Source organism: Heliangelus exortis, chromosome 7 (genome assembly GCF_036169615.1).
Source record: "Heliangelus exortis chromosome 7, bHelExo1.hap1, whole genome shotgun sequence".
Classification (NCBI taxonomy): Eukaryota; Metazoa; Chordata; class Aves; order Apodiformes; family Trochilidae; genus Heliangelus; species Heliangelus exortis.
Window position 1 is genome coordinate 27,901,567 of NC_092428.1, and position 23,156 is coordinate 27,924,722.

The 23,156-nt window shown below is 39.6% G+C and overlaps 1 protein-coding gene across 3 annotated transcripts in view; it reads right to left on the reverse strand.

Annotated features, from left to right (window-relative positions):
• Positions 1–1,249: 1,249 nt before the first annotated feature.
• Positions 1,250–23,156, reverse strand: part of GFRA1 (GDNF family receptor alpha 1) — a 138,414-nt gene continuing 116,507 nt past the window's right edge. For 2 of the 3 annotated variants that reach the window (XM_071749491.1, XM_071749492.1), the window contains exons 8-9: positions 4,322–4,378; positions 1,250–2,351 (exon numbers count right to left, since the gene is read on the reverse strand). In XM_071749491.1, the coding sequence (XP_071605592.1) occupies positions 2,190–2,351; positions 4,322–4,378 (219 nt within the window). In that variant the 3' untranslated portion in view covers positions 1,250–2,189. Of the gene's footprint in view, positions 2,352–4,321; positions 4,379–18,591; positions 18,703–23,156 lie in introns of those variants that run through there. The other variant, XM_071749493.1, reaches the window with a different exon arrangement.

Consider the following 23,156-nt stretch of genomic DNA (forward strand, 5'->3'; position numbering starts at 1 on the left):
AGAAAGCTTTGTGGATCAAAGATGGATTTAATAGTTTTAATGTTTATGAATTTTTGAAAATATTTTTAATTGGATAATGTCGAACTTCTGAATTATAATGTTACATTAATTAGCATTTCAATAGGTTATGCTACCAACTCCTTTTGATATAAAAAATGATTTATTTTCAAAATCATGAATCTCATCATCTTTTTTTTTCTGTTGTCACTAGTTTTCAATAATTTGATTAGCTTCTACAAGAAGAGAAACAGGCACCACATGGGCATTGCTGTTAATGATGTGCTGTATTCTTCTCTGAAAGCAGCTCTGATGCCTTTGAAAGTTATTTGCTGCTTCTTATCAGCACAGCATTAAAGAGTAATATTGTCTAATTTGTGGCACAAAGTATCCTAGAATTCTATTGCATGTATTATGTGACCATAATCAAGAGTATATAAGTGAATTTCAGAGTTTAGGGAAGTGTTTATTATTAGCTAAGAAAAAAGCTCAAAAGATGAACTTGTCAGTGGGTTTGGTAATCTCTTAGTAAGGAGATTTTGCACACTTCCAAACTTCACTGCAGTTTATAAAACAGTAATTTGTACTTTATGGTTTGCAAACAACTGATATGGACATTTCAGAGCAGGCTGGGGCAAAACTGTGCAAGTCTCAATGTAAGTCTGTAAAATCAGCATGATGAGCTCCTTGCTTGGCAAAGTTACCTTCTACTTTCAGGAGAAACAAAAACTGATTACTGCTGATCATTTGGACATAACTGCTTGTAACAGTCAACAAGCCATCACAGTAAGGTATAAAGACAGCCCTTAGGAGAAATGCTGCCTATCTGATGACATTTGAAGCTTTAAAGAATTCCTTCTAGATACTGGAGAAAATCATCACGTGCCACTGCAGGCTGTCAGTGTCACTGAATGAGTAAAATCACAGATCCTGGCAATACTGCCATCCAAACCATTAAAAGAATTTATGGAACTGGTCTTGCAAACATTTCACTGTGTCAGCAATGCCAAGGCCTGTGGTAGGAACCACGGGGGTGAGAACCTCCTGTCACCTGGGTGAGTGTGCATGAGGCTGCCTTGTGACTGGATCCACCATCATTTTGGGTCCATTTAAGTCTAAGAAAAACCCCCACAGTTTAAATAATATCCTAGTGCCTCTTGTCCCTTTACAGTGTTGTGATAAGAGAAGTAAGGCACGAGGTTCCTGCAACTTTTGGAGCCGACATCAGTTATGTATAAACAGATAATGCTGCTTTAGTAGAGCAAATAAATTGTATGTCAGTTTTTATTAAACAAAGGGTATAATAACTGGACTATATTATCACAATGGAAGCACAGAAGACCGTAGACTGTACAGCTGAAACCCTGTAGCAGAATTTGTTTCTCCCACTTCTCAAATTCAAAGAAATGTATCTTTATCAAGCTTTCACAACGGCTGCTTCTTGTTAAAGAATCTTCACCCTTGTTAAGGCTGGATTATTATAATTAAAAGAGAAACATACTGTTAGGAAGTTCTATGCCACGCTATTTTTATGAGAATTTAAACTGAAAGACTTACATTATACCTGTATGTGAATTATAATGGCTTCTCAGCAGGGAACGCAGAATCACTTACAGTACATAAACATTTAAAGAGGAAAATGCTAATACACTGAAAGAGAGAAACATCAGTAGCAATTCAACAAATGAAAAAGTTTCATAAAGTCCACTCTCTGGGAGAACATTCACCGTTAGACAAAAACCTGGCATCCTTCATTATCTGAAGTTAAATCAATTTGAAAACCAAAACCATTCAATGAGATAAATACGATCTTAAGAAAAAAGCCATCCTCCTTCTTAGGTAAGAGCCAGAATTAAAATAATAATTATTAAAATAATCCAACCAGGTCGCTTTACAGGCAAATTTACACACTGTTTCTTTAAAACACTGCATGCCCAAAAGCCTTTTGGGTTTGGAATGTAGCACTGCACCAAGTATTTCACAAAGCCTCTAAATATCACAAGAAGCTTTTTTAGAGAAGAAAAAAAAAAAAAATAAAAAAAAAAAATCCAGCTGACTGAATCCATCCTAGCAGGAGTCCCTCAGCTTAGCTCCCAGACCTGGAATTCCAGAGAAACAACAGAAGACAGGAAACAGATTTTGATTTTTTTTTTTTTTTTTTTTTTTTCCCCTCATGTCCCTTCATAATGCAGCTACAAGGTGACTGATGAGCTTAGGAACAAAGAGAGTGAGAGTGCAAGTGTCATCAGAGTGAGCCATGTGCTTAGATAGAAGCTTCTGGGAAGAGCCAGGGAATTCTCTGAAGATATGTGACTGGTGGAGACTCTTGCTGTGTTGTCTCTCCCAATAGCATTCTGCAAGACACAATACTTCCTTTGGTCACCATTACACATTTTCATTGCAAAATATTTAACTCTACCTCTTGAAATTAATCTTTTGTTTGTATGTGTCCCACCCTCCTGTTGCCTCTAAATCGCAGTCACAGATGGAAAGATACAAAAGGAATAATACCAGATGTTAAAACAACAGTATGCTAAGGTTAGTTTAAAGGATAAAAACATCAGTACAACTCAACTAAAAAAGAATTAAAAAAAAGAAGAAAGTATTCAACAATCTCTACATTAGCAGTGGCTCCATGTTTAAACACACCCGTGTTACTCACAGCAATTTTTTGGCTGTCTTTATCATGCCAGTTTATTTAAAAAGCCAATGCAGAGAAGCTGCAACTCTGCACAGTCAACAGAACAACTGATAACAAATTACTTCTGGATAACAATTGATAAAATCTAATCCATGGGATAAGAAAAGGCAGAGGCTTCTAGCTTATGAAAAATTGTCTTTCTCATGTCATTTTCCCCCTTAATTGCTGTATTATTTACATTCCTTGTCTTCTTTGGTACCAATAAATAAACAGCATGCATATGCAAGTATAGATTGGCAGATGATAGTGAGCTACTTAAGGAGGAGGTACAACTTGCTAATTATCCTCATTAAAAAAAATAAAAATGCCAGCAAACAGCTATGATCACAACATCAGAGTAATTCAGACTACAAGGAGGCTTTAAATTCCCTAAGTCCAACCTACTCCATGTGGAATTGCTCAGACCCCACAGAGGGAGAGGCAGTGGGCCAAGGTACAAGGCAGAAGTACCCAGGAAGGCAGATGCAAGGAATGAGACTGGAGCCTCAGTTTCCACAGGAATGGCTGCATGCAGAGCCAGGAAGGAATTAATGGGTAAAACTCTGTGCCATTCCCTCATTTTGCTTTCATCTCCAAGGACTGTCACACTGGAAGGCCCTGAGACCTGAACTACTGCAGAGGCACTGGGGAATTATCAAAATGTGCTTTTTTACACTCACCCCTGGGCATCTGCTTTTTGGAAAATGTCACAGAGTGAGTATGGGAAAAAATGGACCAGCAGTTTTTAATGGCATACTACAGCTACTGGGGCCTTCTTGTGAAGGTTTTTTTACCAGCACAAGATGTCAACAGATATGTTATTATTACTTCATTGTTCCCTCTCATATTCTTAGGCTTCATTGTACTATCTACAGAAAATTCTTAATAGTATCTAAAGAATTAGAAATGGGCTACAGAAATGTCATTGATTAGAAGAGCTGTGCAAATCTGGACTGGAGAAGGAGAACCTGGAAGATGTGGAGGCTTATGGCAATACAGCTGGGCTTGCCTCAATTCCTAGGCTATATCTTTCCACACTGTAAAAATTAATTTATGTACATCACTAATTATGAAGCTTCCTGAGATACTCAATACAAAGCATATGGACTGACAGACACGGAAACTGATTTAATATTTACTTCTGAAAGGGATCATTGGAGGTCAGGCTGAGCTGACTACTCCAGCACTGGGAGGTTCACGTTTCTTGGGGCTGTCAGTCTGTCTCTTCATGTAGGAGCATCCCATCTCCTGACATGAACCTCATCTCATGCTCTAAACTGGTCATTTTTGTTAGCCACAGAACAATGTCCAGCATGTTTCTGTGGGTTTGTTAAAAGCCATATTGTCTTGTGTTCCTGCAGACTATGAGCTAATTATACTTGTGAGGTGTAATGGTAATTACCATGGGATCTGCCTAATCATGTACTACACAGTTATTAAAATATAAAGTCAGCAGAGGCCACTTTGAGCCTAGCTCCAGATTTCTGAGTAAGATCATTCTTTAATAAATTATGGTATCCAAACATAGTGATACTAACAAGACTTTAAAGTGAGGTAAGCCCATTATAAAATTGACAGACCTTGAACATTCTATATTATGGAGAGCCACTTGTGCTGTGAAATACAGATAATCCACACTCTTACCTCGTTAAGACAGATCTCTGTGTCTATAGATTCATTGGATTTCTGCTTCTTCTGTGCCTATGAACAAATGCAAAATTTATTCCTTGTAAAATTTATACATACAGCATACACAAAACAATTAGATAAACTGGCCTGGGTTGTCATAGTCCTATAATTTGACAGTGATTTGCTCATGATTAGGGAATAAACTCCAACTGTAACTTCACCTTTTCCAATAACATCCACGTTCTGATTTGAATTTACAGCAAAATTTCCAACAGTCAGCTAAGGGTTCTTAGTAATTACGAGTGCCATCAGATGCAGAGAACATGTTACATTCTGTGGCCCCTTAAAAACGATGCTGGATGTTTGCAAGATGAAATATGACAGCTAATTACCATACCACTGTGTATTAACATAAACCCTCTCATATTCCCCAGTTTTAGGAAAATATACAACACAGCAGTATTTTATCCTTAATGATTCTTGCAATCTTTCCAAGTATTTTTATGCAAATACAAATACAAATACAGTTTTAATATATTGCATGACTACCACAGAGTCCCTTCTGGAAAGTTACAACAGAGAATATTTCATGTCTTTTAACACATATACCTGTAATTCAAACTGAGCTGCTTGTTTACATTGCATTCACTGATTATTATAAATGGGACAATATTTAATGAAGGAAAATTTTAGATGGTCACAGCCTAAACAATGAAACTGCTGTATCTTTAGCCATGTCTCTCATCCATCTGCTGCTATTACCGTGTGCTCTCCACGCTGACTCAAGTAAAAAATATTTCTGGTGGCAGCATGATACAAAATGAAGCAATAGTATGCACTCTGTCTAGTCTCACAAGGTGTTTAATATTTCCATTGCTCAAGTGAACATGACTGGGCTGGGATTTTTCTGCCTTTTTATAATAGCAATCCCCATGGTGCTGAAGATATTTTCAGTAAATGATGCTATTGTTGATTTAAGTACTTCCGTGGTTTTCAGTATCATTTCTTTCCTTCTATATTCTAAAAACATAAACAGCACTTTTTCATAGGAGCTACCAGTGTAAAATGTACAATCAAATCTTAGAGCAGAAGACATGGATTTACACACTGGGCATGTCTGATACTTCCTAGAAGTTTGGTTGGATTTGCAATTTATTTCCTGCAAAAAATGAGGATCTGAATCTCAGTGTTGCATTCCTTTCACACTGAAGAATCCCACTGGTTTTGGCAGAGATGGACTGGACTAGAGCTGGTGTGAGGAAATGCTGAGCACTCTTATTTTATACCCTCAGAAACTTCAGTGCCACGTACAACTATTTTATTTTATGTCTGAGAGCCACTGGTGCTGCCTATGGATACAAAATAGTCTTTGACCTAATTACTGATTCCAGAATACAAATGAAGGTACTCAACTTCTCATTAGGAAGCACATCCCCTGCTTTTTATGAATTTATAAATAAATATATAAGAAACAACTGAAAAATGGGATTTAAATGGGATTTAAGAGTAAGACAGCTACGGCAAGAAGGAATTCAGTATAGATGTTGATAGTTTTAAAATATATGACAAAATAATAGCTCGACTTATTAATAAACACCTTCCCTGAAATTTCTCTCTTACATAATTGGTACCATTGAAGTGGTTATGGTAAGCATAAATTTAACTAAATAGAAAAAGAAATGCCTGGGAGTAGATTTACTACAACAAGAAAGCCTTGTTGTACTGAAACCTTCCTGCCATGTTGGCAGTGGTGGTGGAATTCCCAGAGGTTGGGAAGCTTCTTGGGATGGCAGCTGGGTAGACTTCAACTGCTAAATGGATGGCTCCAAGAGGAGAAGAAGTCAAGGAGGAGAAACTGGATTTCAATCCTGAATTTCTTGTATCCTAAACACCCAAACTACATTGAACTGGAATGTGAGGCTTCATGGGAGGCTCAGGTTCAGAGCCTGACAGTATAAACCATAAGGACCATACCTGCCTTTTACTTCTCAGTGTTACATCCCTGCTTCACACTCTCTGCTGAAAACATTGTGTTTTGCTGCTTACACCTGCTCTGGATTCATAACACTGTGCTAACTACAAGAGTACTCTTGGTAGTTGGTCTCAACACCAAAGTTATAAATGATATTCCTTCTGTCCTGTGTTTCTCAAATGAGAAAAGAAAAAGATATCATTATTCTGTCTATATGCAGCAAAATCTGCCTGTGCTTTATTCGTCCTGATAAACAGCAGAGTGCAGAAGCTAAAATATATTTACCTTTGAGAATACTACTTTAAGGGTAAAATCAACAGCCTAGAAACAAAATCAACATCAAAAAATGCTTTTCAATCATTTTGATCAATATTCCCTCGCTTTCAGTTGGAAGGTAATATTTCTCTGTACCATATACTTGGTGTAGTCATTCTAACATCAACAACACTTATTCACATGCATCCTCTATTATAAAGTCTTCCTTTCTTAGAACTGAAAAGTAATTTTAATAAACAGGCAGGCTTTTATCAAAACAGAAAGGACAGTATCTTCCATTTAAAATTACAGGAAAAATGCAATCTCTTTTGGTGGGGGTGGGGAGGTAGAGGGGAAGAAAAAGCTATCATTTTGAGGATGAGATGAGACATTATATGCCAAGTTTCAAATTGGAAGAGTACATTTTTACTGTTGAGTTATAAACCTGTAAAAACAGGTTATAATGGAAATGCTGGCATAGGATGCACTACTATAATACAAGAGTGCACCACTAAATCACAAGTAATGGAAAAAAAAACAACCCCACCTACAAGTTGAAGAGAGTGCTATAGAAAGCATATGTCCTGTAATTACAACCTCAGGGAAAAATTCTCCCTGCTCTACTCTTGGGCAGGAAGGACTCTACATGTAGTGAAACTGCTATATTTGTGCTCCAGTGAGTAAACACCTTATTAGAGGTAAAAAATAAGGGCTTGTAGGTTATGCTGATGGCTTTGGTGGAAATACAACCAGGCTGGGAGACACTGAATTATGAAGGATACCCCCAGCCACTGGATACTTACAGCATCTTCCATCATCCAAGGAGATTAAACAATAGAAACCAGTGCTCACCATGTACAGCTGGAGGCAATTCTGATAGGAAATACCCAGGCTATCAACAAACTGGGGAGAGCTGTTTGGTATGCAAGAACCACTGCCAACCCCCACCTCAGGCCTCCCACATGCCTTATGCACAGAGAAGAAGGTACCTTCAAGGGTGGTAGAAGTATCTAATTTCACAGGAGTAAAATAGCCTGTAAAAATGGCTAAGTCTGCATCCAAACATATTTTTTAAAATTTTAATAAAAAGCTCTTACCTATTGACAAAAAGATACAGAACACAAGCATGTGTTCTGTAGATACAGAACACACCAAAAAAAAAAAAACGATGGAAGAAAAGCATCTTAAAATAACTGATTAAAGGTATGGAAAAAGGTACAAGATCTTATATGCTGGGGTGAAACAGCAGTTGCTAATGACTTACACACTCATCTGTGACACGGGTCTGACTGTGAAACAGCATTATCTAGGACAGGCTGACACTCACCCTGGCTTCCCAGGGAAGTGGAATTCAGTAACGTGGGCTACTCAGATGAAAGTGCCCCCATACTGCCCCAAACCTTGCACTCACTTAAGTTTTAAACTCTGTGGAAATGAACATCTGCTTTTACAGAAAGTCTTATCACTGTGGTAGAACAACCAACAAATGATATTTAGAGATAATCACATTCATGCACCTCCTGATGAGCTTTTCAGTATCCTCTACATCATCCTGTACATCACACAAGCCTCGTTTTGGTCTTCACAGCCTTTAGCTTTTAATACTTTAACTAAAGTATTGGTCAAGGGCTGGTAGAGAAACCAACTGAATATCCAGAAAAGACAAGACTCTCATGATCAGAAGCAGGCTATTACTTGCTCTCTTCCCAGAAAAAAAAAAAAAAAAAAGAATCAGGGCCAGCAGAGGAGCCGGTGGTTTTCTGAAAGGAGAAAAGAATATTACAGAGATATTTCTCCTCCTGACACAGGACTGTGGATCTTTCTGTTTCCTTCCAAATCCAGTGGCTTCTAGGTAAGTTCAATTCTATGTCCATGCTCAGACACATCCTAACCTTGTCTTCTCTTGTACTGCACTTAATAACCACCGTAAGATCCTCCCAAATCTAGGAACAACCTTCTTCCTCCCACCTGCCCCTATCCCTCCCCCTCCATCCTTTGCAGACACTATAGCCCTGAATTTATTCCCAACATGCTGTCTTGTAGCTACACCTCCAGCTTCCACAAATCACACCTCTACATAGTTAATAAATGCATTAAACACTGCAGCAGTGGCCAGTACACACATTATTTATAGCTTATCATCCAGTAGTATTTTATTTATCCACTACAGCACCCACATTTCCACAACAAGGAAAAGGTCTGACTGGGGATGGCTCCGAACAGAGGTGAGCTTTAATTCAGAGGGAGGGAAGGAGAAACGTGTGAAGGGAACTGAATCCATTGGATCTGAATGCAAACAGGCAGAGAGTGAGCATCTGAACTCAGAAACCCTTTCTGTTAGCTACATGCTTTGGGCCCCACGTGCTTTATGGAACATGTTCTGTAAGTGAGAGACAACAGAAGTACCATTTTTTAGGTACTTTTAATGAGTGTGCCTCTGTCCTCTCCTGAGATGCCTGGCTAGCTCTGCCCATTTTATGAAGCCTTTCTGAAGAAGAGAGAGAAACTTCCCAGCATCCATCCTTCAGATGACCATGCTTCTGAAGTAGCTGTAACAAATGAGGGTGCTTGTTCTTTTTATTTGTCTCTTGTGTTGATTAGAGAGATTTACTATGCAACTGATCTGTTTCTCCACCAGCAGGACACAAACAATGAGCAGAGAAATATACTGACTGTAGAAATGCAATCAGTTTAACTCTTCTGCACTCAGTAAGCAGTGGGTGAATCTATCACCACTGTCAATAGTGTTTTCTTATGAGCCCAGCACCAATATGCCAGGCTGGAGCATAAATTACTTTCCATAGAGAAAGCAAAGTGCAGGACAGAGACACAGAGCACTAAAATAAGGATCCAGTTCAGCACAGAGTAATTCTGAAATCCACACTGTAGAGCCCGAGTGCAAAGCTATTTGAGCTACAAAAACAATCAGCTTTTCACAATCCTATATAAAAAGAAGTCAAATCTTTTTTTTTTTTTCTGTCTTTTTTTTTTTTTTTCTTTTTCTGTGCTGAATCAGCCCTCAAGACACAAGCTTGGGGCATGAAATTATTGGCTGTCATTCTGCATAAAAGCACCACGGCGCCGTCATCCCACTTTGTAGAGTGAAGAAAGTCTCTTCTAAAAACAAGCATTACACCAAGACACTGCTGGCAGTAGCCTCCAAAGCTGTGCAGATCACACTCAGCACACTAAGAATCAAATCACAAGCTTTTCAGCTGGGAGACATCAAATAAAGCCATCCAATTATCCCCTTGTGCCCAAACGGGCACCAGGGAAACACACACTGAGTTTCAGAGGTTGCAGTGCAGTTCAGTGAACAGTTCACAGCCAAACCTTTCAGATCCCATCACCTCCCAGCCCTAAGCTCCTGTCCCCCAGAGCTTTGTAAATGTCCTAAGGTGACAGAGTTTGTCTCCATTCTCCTACAGGCATCTTGTCTGGCTTTATGCCCCCCCTGCTTTCCTCTGACTGCCTTCCAACCCAGCTCCCCTCTGCTCTGCCAGTTCAAGCTTTCAGAGACCATGGGTCGGGCCCCATCCAAAACCAGCAGACACACCATGCAGTGACAAACCCACCCAGATCACCTTCACAAAGCTCTGGCTTTCTTAAGGGAACACCCATGACATTTACAAAGTCCCCTCAACATTAAAAGAATCGTGCTGGCTTTGAGTCCTTAAGCATCAGAAACGAGGGATACAGGGCAGCCTCAGATCAGGGAGCTTTGTTTTCTGGTCACGAAAGAGAAAAAGAGATGGAGGGTTTCCTGAGATCATTTCCACACATTCCTTCAAAGGGAAAGGGGGTTGAAAAGTCTTCACAACAGGGCAGGCAAGAGACATCCTCAGGGAAGAGGGGCTGGGACACATGTAGGTCCCTGTTTTGCTGAAGTTCAGCTTTCCAGCTCTTTGGTCAGCAACGAGGTAGCACTGCCCAGGGCTGGGTCCATCTTCCCAAGGCCACTGGGTAATGATGGATCAAATTAGCTGTGCTATGAACAGGCATCCAGTGCAGAGACTTGGGTCTCTTGATAGGTGTAGAGGGAAAAACTCTTAGCAGCAGACATCACTTCAAAAATCTCAGAAATGGTCTTAAATGTTAGTAAAACGTGATACAGATAGACAAAAAAAATCTCACTCCAAACCTTGCAGTCTTCAAACTAAGAGAAAATTTGCTTGGGAGTGAAGTGGACTGGGAGTAATCCTCCCAAAATGAGATGAAACAAGCATAGAAAGGAAAGACGACCTATACCTTCTGAAATGTTACTGGATCATTACCAGATCCCTGTTAGTACAGATGAGACTTAATTGAGCCTCATCTTTCATTTCACTTATATAGCTGGGACAGTATGGCACAAAACCTGCCTAACAGAAATCTTAAAGGCTTATAAAAAACAGATCCTATCAGAAACACCAAACTGATCAAACAGCTTACAAGGACCAGAGACAGAGATCTTCAAATATTTATTTCAGGCAATTAGTCTCCCAGTGAGCACAGAACAAAATATGACACCCAGCCAAGACAGCTAAACTGACTGACTTACCTTTCATGGAAGTACAGTAACTTGCTAACAGTTTTGTTTTCATGTTCAGTCATTCATTTATCTAAGTAAAATAAAGTTCTATAGTCCTAGATTCTTGCTTTCTATTTTTAGAGGATATTATGCAATTCTCTTAATATGGTCTTTTTATGGATTTGCCTCAAGCAAATATTTTTGCATTAAGAAAGGCAGAGGAGAAAACAGAATACTAAGCAGCATGGAAGGAATACGTTTTGTTAGGTTAATATCTCCACAGCTTAGGCTGCCTTTGTTTTGCATTTTTTTTTTTTAATCTGGTTATAAAACTGAACACCCATGTAATCCAAAGTCATGATGTTTGGGATTTTATTATTAAAACCCATTTCCCTAGTGATTCACCACAGCTATCAACCCAGTGCTGTACACAGCAGGTACAGGTAGCATCTGGCTGTTGCCCACTGAACAGCATTTAAAGGAATGCAGCATGAACACAAAGCCATTACAATCCCAGTTAAAAGACACACTCAGCTTTTAATTTTGAACAAAGGGAAGGTGCTGAAGAACTACAGATCCCACAACACTTCCCCCAGGCTGGAGTGTGTGCCCTTGCGTGTCGGAATATGCAAACAAAGTTGTTCTGCTTGGCAGCAGGAGAAGTGCCTACCTTCCCTATTAGCCTGGGCTACATGGTGCACTGGAGTGTGCTGTAAACACTCCTGAGCAGCTGTCAGCCATGGCTACAAGGGAACTAAAAGCAGCCCAGCCAGAACAGCCCAGGCCTGAGCTGCACTAATGAGCCTTGAAAAGAGGGACAGAACTGATGCAGCCACAGTGCCTCGACCTCAGGTGTGGGAGATGCTGCCATGTGCTGCTCTGTTATCGAGGTCTGATATTGAGGTCCTGGAGCAGGTCCAAAGGAGGCAACTGGGCTGGTGAAGGGACTCAAGCACAGATCCTATGAAGAGAGGCTGAGGGAGCTGGGGGTGTTCAGCCTGGAGAAGAGGAGGCTCAGGGGAGACCTCATCACTCTCTACAACTCCCTGAAAGGAGGTTGGAGCCAGGGGGGGGTTGGTCTCTTTTCCCAGGCAACTCTCAGCAAGACAAGAGGGCACAAGAGGTCTCAAGTTGTGCCAGGGGAGGTTTAGGTTGGACATTAGAAAGAATTTCTTTACTGAGAGGGTGATCAAGCATTGGAATGGGCTGCCCAGGGAAGTGGTGGATTCTCCATCCCTCGAGATATTTAAAAAGAGCCTGGATGTGGCACTCAGTGCCATGGGCTGGGAACTGCAGCGGGAGTGGATCAAGGGTTGGACTTGATGATCTCTGAGGTCCCTTCCAACCCAGCCAATTCTATGATTCTATGATTCTATAGAATCAGGGCAGGGATGCACCCCCAAGTTCTCCTTCACATTGAACAGATGAGAGGATGGTCTGAGGGTGGGACTTTCTGCTAAGAAAAACCTGGGAGCCTCCCAAGTGGGAAACAGAGCTAGAGAGCTTGGGAGGGATGCTGACTGCATGGGCTGCCTCATCAGACATCCAGCTCCAAGCTGTCAGGAGGTGGAAGGGTTTAAGGAAACAAGGTCATGCATTGCCTCTGCACTTGGACAGCAGGATTAGGGATGGTGTCCTCTGGTTCTGCAGCTGGAAGGGAAGATCAGGCAAGCTTGCTTGAGCACCAGTCTGCACAAGGCCCTGAGCACTGAGCATTACAGGAAGCCTCCGTTTGTGCTATGCCAACCTTAAGCAACTGATGTTATTGCTGGTTTCTTGAGCACTGCACTCACCAATAAATTTTAAAAGGGAAGGCAAGGAGTGACCATGAACTAACATCTGCTTTTGGTTAAGTGCCTACAAATGTTCAAGGCTTTTCTCTTAATTAACCATATAGTGTATGCGTTGTGAGTACTGACATGGAAACGCACAGAAAGAAAACACAGAAAACCTAAAAAGGATTTCAAAACACTTCAGGTAGCAAGTGACTTTGCTGCAATTACAGGGAGGTGAAAGCCTGCAGGTATTAAAGCAACCTTGTAGAAGATATTCAGCCACTTAGCTGAGCACCCATCATAGAGCCGTGCCCTCCCCTCCTCAGGCTTATTTACACATTGTAAACCCAATGTATTATTTTTTTTTACACCCACAGTTATGTGGCTGTGCCTGTACCTGAGGCCCATTAAATCATGACATGATTTAGAGACTGTTTTGTTTTTGTTTCTTTTTTTGTTTGTTTGTTGCTCTTAAAGTAATTCAATCTTGAACAGCTGTGATTTGGATTAATCTGTGATTTCTTGCATTTTTGGCCCAATCTGCTCTCCAAAAGTGCCACTGAAATAAAAATTTAAAGCATTTTATCCCTGTTCCTCTAATCCTGTAGCTGAATTCTGCAGGTGCACAGCTGCATCCTCAGAACTGGCAGTGCTGAAGTTCTAGTGAACTTGCTGCAGTACTTGTTCACTATCCATGGGTTTTTTTCTAGAACTGAAAATACCATTCAGAATAAAAATATATTGGAGATACTTTTTAAAAAAGAATGCAGTCAAGTTTACCAAGGTGAGTCTACAACAACAACAACAACAACAACAACAAAATTTATGGCATAATAGGGTTCTGAGGGAAAGTTAGTTATTCCCTCAGAATCCAGACAGATCCCACACACATAACATGAAAAATTTCCCCCAAAACCTTAAAATTTTCTCCAAAGCTCGGTCACTTAAAATGAGATTTTTAAAATGTGACATGTAAGAGAATTTAACTTTAAGCATAGCTGCCAGGTGCATCTAAAATAATATATTTTAATTTTAATTAAATATATGCCTACATACTTCTGTAGAAAGGCATTCAAATTCCCTGTTAGTATACCTATTAGTGAATTCATGTAACAGAATTTTGATAGCTGGTATTTTATTTTCTGTAACAAGCCTATGTTTCAACACTTAAGTCACAACTGAAAAAGACCCTAAACATCCAGTTGGTCTTGTCCAGAGCTCTCCATTAACTAAGCCAGATGTTGAATCATCTGCTCAGCTTCCTAAATGTTTTTAAAAGGCTCTTGCAGCATGGATCTCAAATTGCAATACTTGGGAGAGACTTTGTTGTAGCAACCTAGGCACGTTCTTCCCCTGCTGGGGTGAGTGAAGGAGAGAAAAATAATCCCTCCTCAAAAATACTAGGAGTCAAATCCTGACACTAATTCTCTTTAATGGGCTGTACTGTAGTGGCATTTCTCATATCCATTATTTATACATGGACGATGCTCTCACACACAAGAGTTGCACTGCAGCTCATTAAGGCACCCAAAGAAGGAGAGAAACTCCCATGCAAAAGGAGTTTGCTGACTCGTGACCTTATTAGAAAGGTGCCTTATTCTCCACTGTCCTGATCCCACCACACCGATGGGAATTCTGGTCAGGCACCAGCAAGTGAAAATGAAAAGCATCTTCCTAATATCATCTGCATATATGAGCTCAATTTATAGTTCAGTAAGGAGTACTGAGAAATCTTTTCCATCACTTGAAACAAATTGTTAGGCACACAGTAGTGTCAATGCAGGTGTTATAACCCTTACAACAGTTATAACCCTATTAAAACAAATCTGAGCCCATAATAACCAGATTATGCAAATAATTATCAGATTATGCAAAACTGTATTCACAGGCTATGAGCCTGCTTTGTTTCATCACACAAAGCATCCACAGAAGGACAGAAGGCTTACATTTATGTTTACACTTAATAAGCCAGGGAATACAAAGAGACAATTGCTAATAATGCAAGTAATGGAGATCAACAGGATCACTTTGGGTATATTTTGTAAGATTTCCATACTAAACTGAAAGAAGCTTTGAAGATTTATTGTGACTAGTTTGCTGGATTTTTGATGTATTATGTTGTGGCAGACTGGGTAGTTCAGGGGATTATTAATGGGATATACAGCCTTATATTCCTAGCTAGCTGGTTTAATCTAGCTCAGGTCAATACTGACAACTATTCTGTAGCATTTTTGAAATGAGGAGGTGGTTCTGGAGCACTTCTCCTCTTAAGAGGACAGGTTCAATGCACAAAGGTGTCCCTAATTTACACCTCAGGCAGTGCATTTTGTCAAAGAGCCTAAGGAAGTAATGGGAGATAGGTTTATAACACTACAAAGCACTCAGGATGTTTTCCCATGCCCTTCATTTCCCTTTCTGTGAGATGAGCTGCTCTGTTGAAAAGGGACAAGCCTCCTCTATCCTCAGATTTTTCTAATTCCATCGAAAACCCTACAAGAATAATCTTGAAGGTGCCCTATGCTACCAAATTTTAACATCCTTTAGTGGGACTCAAGAGAGAGATTAGAAGGTTTCACCTAGAAAAACATCTTGAGAGTGCTATCTGAAGAGATTCTTGATTGATGATGGTTGGCAGCAAATATTTCCCTGAGTGCATCAAGGTTTTATTAATAGTGCTGGACTGAGCTGAGGCAAGTAGAAAAGAGACCAAGTGAGGGGCATTTTTTTGTGATCTACCTATTGAGGCACATCTACTTGCAAGCATCAGCTTTGCCTTACCAGCAAGTTTCAGTCTCAATGCTTTGTCTACAAGTTTCCAGAGATAAAGCATTAAAAAAAAAAAAAAAAAAAAAAATACATCTGGGGATTTGCGGCCTACAGCAACAATACAGCCTCTTGTGGTGCTACTCCCACCTCCAGACCAGTGGGTGGAAAGCCAGAGCTAATACCACCCTACCAGCTATAGGGGATGAGTATTACACAATCTGTGCCTACTGTATATCAACGTACATGTTCTGTATGTGCAGGATGCCCGTGCACACCAGCACTGATACTGCACTGGTGTTTTCAGCTGTCCCAGTGAGGATGTAATGGGTTGAAGAGATGCCACGTCCAGCAGCCAGGATGGCATCAGCCTCTCTAGCTTTGAGAACAGCATCCTTAAAAGGGAGCTGGGCTATCACTATGCTGCTCACACTCAGTGACCACTGCACAGGGCATTGCATTTCTGATAGGCCGTGCCTGGATGAATGTAATTGCACTGCAAGAGGCTTTGTACCTAACAAAGAGCAGCAGATGATGAATGAGGACTCGCAGAGCATACATGAGCAGATGCGTCTCAGCGGCTCGGAGATTATTTGGAGCTGCAGCTATGCCAGTTGCTCTCTTTAAATGTTCATGAAACACCCGAGTCCAGTCCCCTGTCACACTGACAGGAGCCAACACGACTTGTATTTTATTTACAGGCTGTTCCTGGGATGCAGTCCAGCTCCAAAAGAGCTGAGCTTTCTCACTAAGGGCGCTTTCCAAGCCTTGTACTGCAACTAAATACAATATTGTATCATCTGAGCCATGGGGGTGAAGGGCCTCTGCTTAATTAAACATTCTTAAGTACCCTCATTAAGCTGTTCTGGTATAGGCTGGGTGTGTATTTTATCCAAATGTTTTCAGTTGTGCCTGTAACAATCTGAATTTCTCATTTGCAAATAATTGTGATTGAATCCTTAGGAATAATCAAGAAATCTTAATCAAAAGTAACAGGGGTTAGGCCAGCTCTTTCCGAGGGCCTGATTCTGCAAATAGTTGCAAGAATGTGTCAAAGTAATTAAGCTGAAAACTAAGAGGGACAAAAATAAAAAAGGGACAATTTTTCATTCTGAATTTACGTTTACTGTATACAATTGACTGAAACTGTACACAGGCAGTTAGTTCCCTGCAGGAACAGCTCCCTAAATTTGCCTTCAGCTCCAGATAATTACAGTGTGCATGTGACTGAACAGCATAAGTGTCACAGAACCCATTGTACAATGGTCTTCAAGAGTTTAACTCAGATACCTGCCCCTGTTAGTGCACTGCTTTTCCTAGAAGAGGGTAGACCATTCTAAAAAGTGTATTAAACACTCGTTCATCAGACAAGTTCTGATCAAACCACTTTTTTTTTTTTTTTTTAATTTTTTTAAATTATAATTTTTTTTTTATTATTTTTTATTTTTACATTTGTGCAGACACCAATTTAGGAATGGCTTTGCTTCCATCAGTGCACACTCAATTTCTGTGCCCACTCATCCAACTATCAGCACAAACTCAGCACTCACAGCTGCAGGTAGCTATTTAGATCCTACCTGGTACTAATATTACCTGCCCAGAACATGACAGCTTTGAATGCATGTATTTAAAACCTGAGCTTGAATTCAGTACATCCAAATGCTTCTGTGTGTGTGGTAATGCATATATAGCCTTGAATTACAGGCAACTTGAGCCTTCTGAAAATGTCAATCTGGAAAAATAAAGTAGTACCACGTAATGCAGTATTTAGTAAATTACTGCCTTGAATACCTAATTTGGTTTTAAGAAAGACATGAGGGAGGATAATCCTGTAATTCTTTAGGACACATGCTGAGTGAATCTATGAAAAAATCTCCTGCATTGTGCACAATCCTCAGCCCTGTTTACTTATGGCTCACAGAAAGAGCTCAGCACGCAGGAGGCCTTAATCTGAGGTGGGATTATTATGCCAAGTCCCCTGGTTAGAACTACAATTTGGTGTGGAACAGTCAGGCTTTCTGCCAAAGTACAGATGAAAATAAACATTCTGAACTCCTGTTTATTTTGAAGGCAAGGACCTGAAGTGGGTGACAGTGTCTCGTGTTCTGGAACTCAACAGTAAATTGAAAAATGCTGCAGGATAGATGGTTTGATTGTAACACAGAGATGTACTGTTCAGATAAAACAGCTGGTTAGGAGTCATAGGCATGAAAAGTAAGTAGGAGATAAAAGGTGTGATTTAGCCCCAGTTTTGGATTACTAATGTACAGTGAGGACTGTAAGTAAAAAGAGCAGACAGGTTAAAAGCTCAAAAAAAATATTCAGTTCTTTTTTTTTACCATTAATGTTTTTCTATTGAGAATTTATGTTATTCTATTAAGAATATAAGCCAATTTGGTTAAATGCATGAATTTTATTTTCTGTCCTTTAAACTTGGGTTTGACTACTTGAAAAATTTAGGCATGCTATGGCAAAGATTCCAAATTTTAGCTCTTCAATGTTATATTATTTTTACAGCTATACTGCCTTGTCACCAATGTATGATTTAGAATGGTTAGTTATTATTTTATTCTAATTTCCATTGGCGTTTTCTATATTTCATTTGCTGCTTCTTATAAGGAAGAAACTACTCCCAAAAAAATCTTTATTTTTACTGAAATGCTTTTGATCATGTCTGCCATATGATAACTGCAAGCCTGGGTAGTTTATTCTTTCAGAACATTATTTTGTGGGTTACCCAAAAATACCAAAGAATGGTGTATATGTATGTAAAGTGTAACTGCTAATTACAACATACACTAAGGATAATTAGAATGTACACAACTGTGGAGTTATTCCATTTTTACAGGAGTATAAACACAAGCAGGATTTGATTAGATTGTGCAGTTGCCTCCTTAGACTCAAACGACTTGATATGCATGAACAGACTTCACATACTTGGGTTTGCTGTTGGCAGAGGAAGGCAATGGAGCCTCTTTAATCAAGAACAAGGAAGCAGGGATGTCTCGGATTTTTCAAGACATATTCCAATTGTTTAATTGCACAGCCCCAGCCCTTTCCCCACTGTAGCTTCCAAGGCAGTGATGGCTCAGGGACTCCTCCCGTGCTATTTGGGCTCATCCTGGGGAGAGGGAAGAGGAAAGGACAGATAGGAGAAGGATCTAGTAAAGACTAATGGTTAACTGGAATTGAGCTTACCAGCAAACTGAGACTAATAGTTTAAAAAATCACATGACATAAATAACTAGGCTTGGTTATTTTTTCCTGAAGAGGAACTTTCCTCCATGGTACAACAGTGTATTTCTTGAATTTCTGTTATGTCCAATACAGGTGGTTTCCAAGAGCACAGGAAAGTGTTTAAAAAGGATCTTTTTGTTTAGAGCTGCTATTGGTGTGAGAGTTTAAGGGAATCTCTCTCTAAAAGCAGTGTCATTTTCTTTGTTGGTACTGCAGAGATGTTTAGACCTCCAGAGGAAAGCTTCTAGTTCTGTGCCAGGGCAAGAAGTGTTGCCATGAGACTGGGTGTAAGGGGGTGAACAAAGCTGCCACATCCACAGCTGGCAAGTTCTGCAAGATGCAATAAAGGAGAGAGTTTGGTAAAAGCCTTCAAGCCCATTTTTGTCCAGTGGGCAAGATAAGGTTATCCTTTCTGTTTTTCTGAGCACTTGAGTACTCCTGTCCATACACCTTCCTCAAATGCTATAACTCTACTATATTCTTCATAATGAATCAGCTAAAACCAGCAACAAAGCAACCTGGATACTTGAAACTACTAAAAAATACACAGTTAAACATATGTACGACTCCTGAAGCTTCAGAACTCTATTTGGCTGAAAACAGGGCAGTGGTTTCTGGTTTTCTGTACCCAATTCGTATCTTTCATTAAAAATATTTTGAACTGAAAACAAATCAGAGCTATGAGCATAAGACAGTGAACTTTAATTGACACTTTGCTGGAGCAATAGACAAAGTATGATCAGCCACTTGTGTCAAAAAACAGCAGAGGTTTGGTGTGCTCTAACAGCTAAATCCCTGCAAACTTGCTGATCAGTACGAAGTGCAGAAGTGTCCAGAAGGGTCCTCAACAAGCAGATTGTGAGAGCCAACAAGAGTGAGAGGAAATAAGAGAACTACAGTGCTGTTTAATGCACTGGTCATCCATGAACTCTTCTCTACCTCCTCATACAGCCAGGGACTCATAATTATAATACCATGGAACAAAGATTCTGAGAAAAGACACCGAGAGGGCCAGCCCTACAACCTAAGTCAGGATCTGGGATCAGAGGGGTTGGAATTGGTGATCTCTGAGGTCCCTTCCAACACAAATCATTCCATGATTCTATGATCTCTCCCACCTCTGGGGATTTCAGGGAGCAGGACAAGAGAAGGGGAAAAACCTCAGATAGGCAACAGATTTCTATACTGCTCCCCTGACTTCTCACCCCTTCTGCACCATTCCTCCATAGGATGGAGAGTCATGGAATTCATAAAATTGTATGCACTTGTGATTAAAATGCTTCACTATCCCAAATACCTACCCTCCACACTGCCATTTGTCTTAAGCTGTCACACTATAAAACCCATCAATATCTGATTCAATAACAGTGTTTAAAGATACATTTAAATTACAAAAGCCTAGAAAAATCCTTTTGCTTGCCAAGCAAAATTCTTTGCCAAAAAAAAAAAAAAAAAAAAGGCAGAATTGATAAAGAAAGATTTTATTTGTTAAATTTCGATCTATTCTGGCAACTGCTGAGCTATTTTCCTAGTTTAGAAAGAAATACCTCTGTACTGACAACTGTATCAATTACCTGAGACAGTTTGAGTTTTTACTTTGGTTTTCCTCATGTATCTCTGTGGTTATATTTTTTGAGCATTATATAATGCATTACCAGAGTTTGTAATATTAAAATATTTTTTCTAGAGTACCCAACTACAGTATGAGGTTTGCAGAATAAATCAAGGCTTTGAGGTGACCTTTTTGGCTTCACTGAAGTTAACTGATTTATTAGGTTCTGGAATATCTTTCTGTTCTCAACCTATGGCATTGCTACAATGATGGGAGGGTGGTGTAAATGCAGGGATCCTGCAGGCTACTCCAGTTAAAAGAGAAAAAGTACTGATGATTTCAAGGTTTCTCCTCCTGTTCCCTTAGAAACCTGGTGGTACAACCCTTTTCCCTGCACTTGCTTTGCAACAGGGTCAGCCTGCTGGCATAACCAGAGCTACCTGCACTTGAACAAGTACAAATGGAAGCAGAGCCATGGCTAAAACCAAGTATTTGCTAACAGCAAACAATATGTCTTAAACAAAGCACTTTGTCAAGTTCCATAAAGGCACAATATATTATGAACTAGACTTCCAAAGACAGTATGATTAAATATCTATCATTGCAATGCAACGACCCAAAATTTTTATTAGTAGTAGTTATGCCTTAAAATTAAATTATAATATTCCATTTTATGTCTGTTTTTTGCTGGCTGCAGTGAGCTGTTTAGAAAGAGAAACACATGATGGACTAAATATTTGATTGAGAACTAAAGTTGGCTGACATTAGGAATACATTTAGTATGATGAAGAACCACATAAAGTAATAACATGGGCTATGAATAGTTTGATTTGGCTTATCTGATGTGATCCAATTTTCCTATTCTGGTCTATTCTAGGACTTCATGTTTCTGTGGGTATTCCTGTAAGAGGACACTGATGTGAAACAGAGAAACAACTGTGACTTAGGGGAACACTGCAAATGCTGCATTTTAGTAGCAATAATTTGCAAAATTCTTTCTGAGGAAGAAGAACCATAATCTGTCCATAGGAATTTCAACTTTCTGAAAGGTGTGTAGTACACTTTAAAGAAGTTGCATTTTTGTAAGTCATTAAATTGGTTTTTAGTAACCTCATGCTCATTTTCAATTGAACAATTATTAAACTATAAAACAAAATTGCACGATCCCTGAAACTGTAGCCTGGAGGTTTACTGGCTGCTATAAAGTGCTGTATTACTATAATACACACTAAAGATGCTCAGAGTATTAAAATTTTTTTATAATGAACTGTAAAATATTTTATCATTGATGAAACAATTCTGAAGTATTAGGATCTCCAGCAGTAGACATGCACAGAATTTTGGTATAATGAAAAGCATGCTAATAAAAAAAAAAACAAACATAATTTAAACTGTAATTCTAATATGCAAAATAAACCATTTTGCTGTCTTTCAGTAACAGGGGTTTATTACTCCCAGCTGCCAACATGAAAAATGTTTCAGTGGAGTGTTTATAATTAAATACAAGGTCCAGTGTTACAGAGACCTTTATGTGCCACAGAGACTGAACGTTAACCTGTCTGCATCTTTGTAGCTCTGATGACAACAGGGATGGGCTGACTTACACTTGTCAGAGAGTTTTAGCCTGTGTTTTACCTGAAAAATTGTGACTGATCTTGCAAGGGGGGCTGATGCTCAACTATGAAGTCTGGTAAATAAGAACATTTTTCTACTGAGTGTTGGTGGCTGATGTCTCTTAGCAATGCTGACACTAATATGAAACATCTGAGCCTATGGTGTATGGTACTTGGCTGCATCCTCAAACTGTGCACCTGTTCAAAAGAGGCAAAAGACTTTCTCTGCTTAGAAATTAATCAACTCCCTTAATCAGATCTGTAACTTCAGCAGGATTTCAACAAGCTTAAAATGGCCTCTCTTGTGTGGTCCTGAAATTCTTTGGCGAAGATGGTGAAGAAGCCAAGAGCAGCCTTGCTCTGAGTGTGAGCAGTCTACATGATCATACTACTAGGAGTATCTACCCATACATGCACCTCAGAGCAACCTTTTGCCACTAAGGTCCATGGCTGGTATAGTGCTGGCAATTGCTTTCCTGCCTATAAACATCAAGATTTCCAAACAAACAGAAACCCCAAACCTGTCTCTCACTCATGGTTATCTGAGCCCTGGTTCTGTCTCAAAGGTTCAAGAGCCATGCAATAAATTAATACAGTCTCAGGGAATTTTATACTTCCACATTTCTGAGTAGCTACTCCAGCATTGTGCTTAAGCAATGAGGAGTAAAGTCACTGAAATCAATGTCAAGGAAGTAAATGGAAAGAGCAGTCTTGGCTTGCATAAAACATTTTGTTCAGTGGTCCCCGGATTAGAAGTGTAAGATTAAAGCTGAAATTTTACATTATCCCTGCCTGACAGATTTTAATCTGAACATGCAGAGCACACAAGACTTCTCTAGGTACAACAGGATTTCTGCTGAAGCAAATTCAAGATGTTGCCTTTTCAGAAGAAAACCTGTCAAGAGGTGTTCTTTAAATGACATCTATCAGCAGCCCCAGCCCATCGTGTCAGCTAATCCGGGAAACACAAGTACAGATGGTAAATTTAAATATTTTCATTCCAAACTTTTCATATTATTATGATTATTTTGTTCTGGCAGAACACTGGGAGTTTTATACTCCTGTCCATCTTTCACCCCAGACTTTAACTTTCTGAGCAATTCCAGTACCTGGAGCAAGAGGTCCAACTGGGACTTCTGAGGGGCAGAGCATGCAGGGCACTAGAAAGGACAC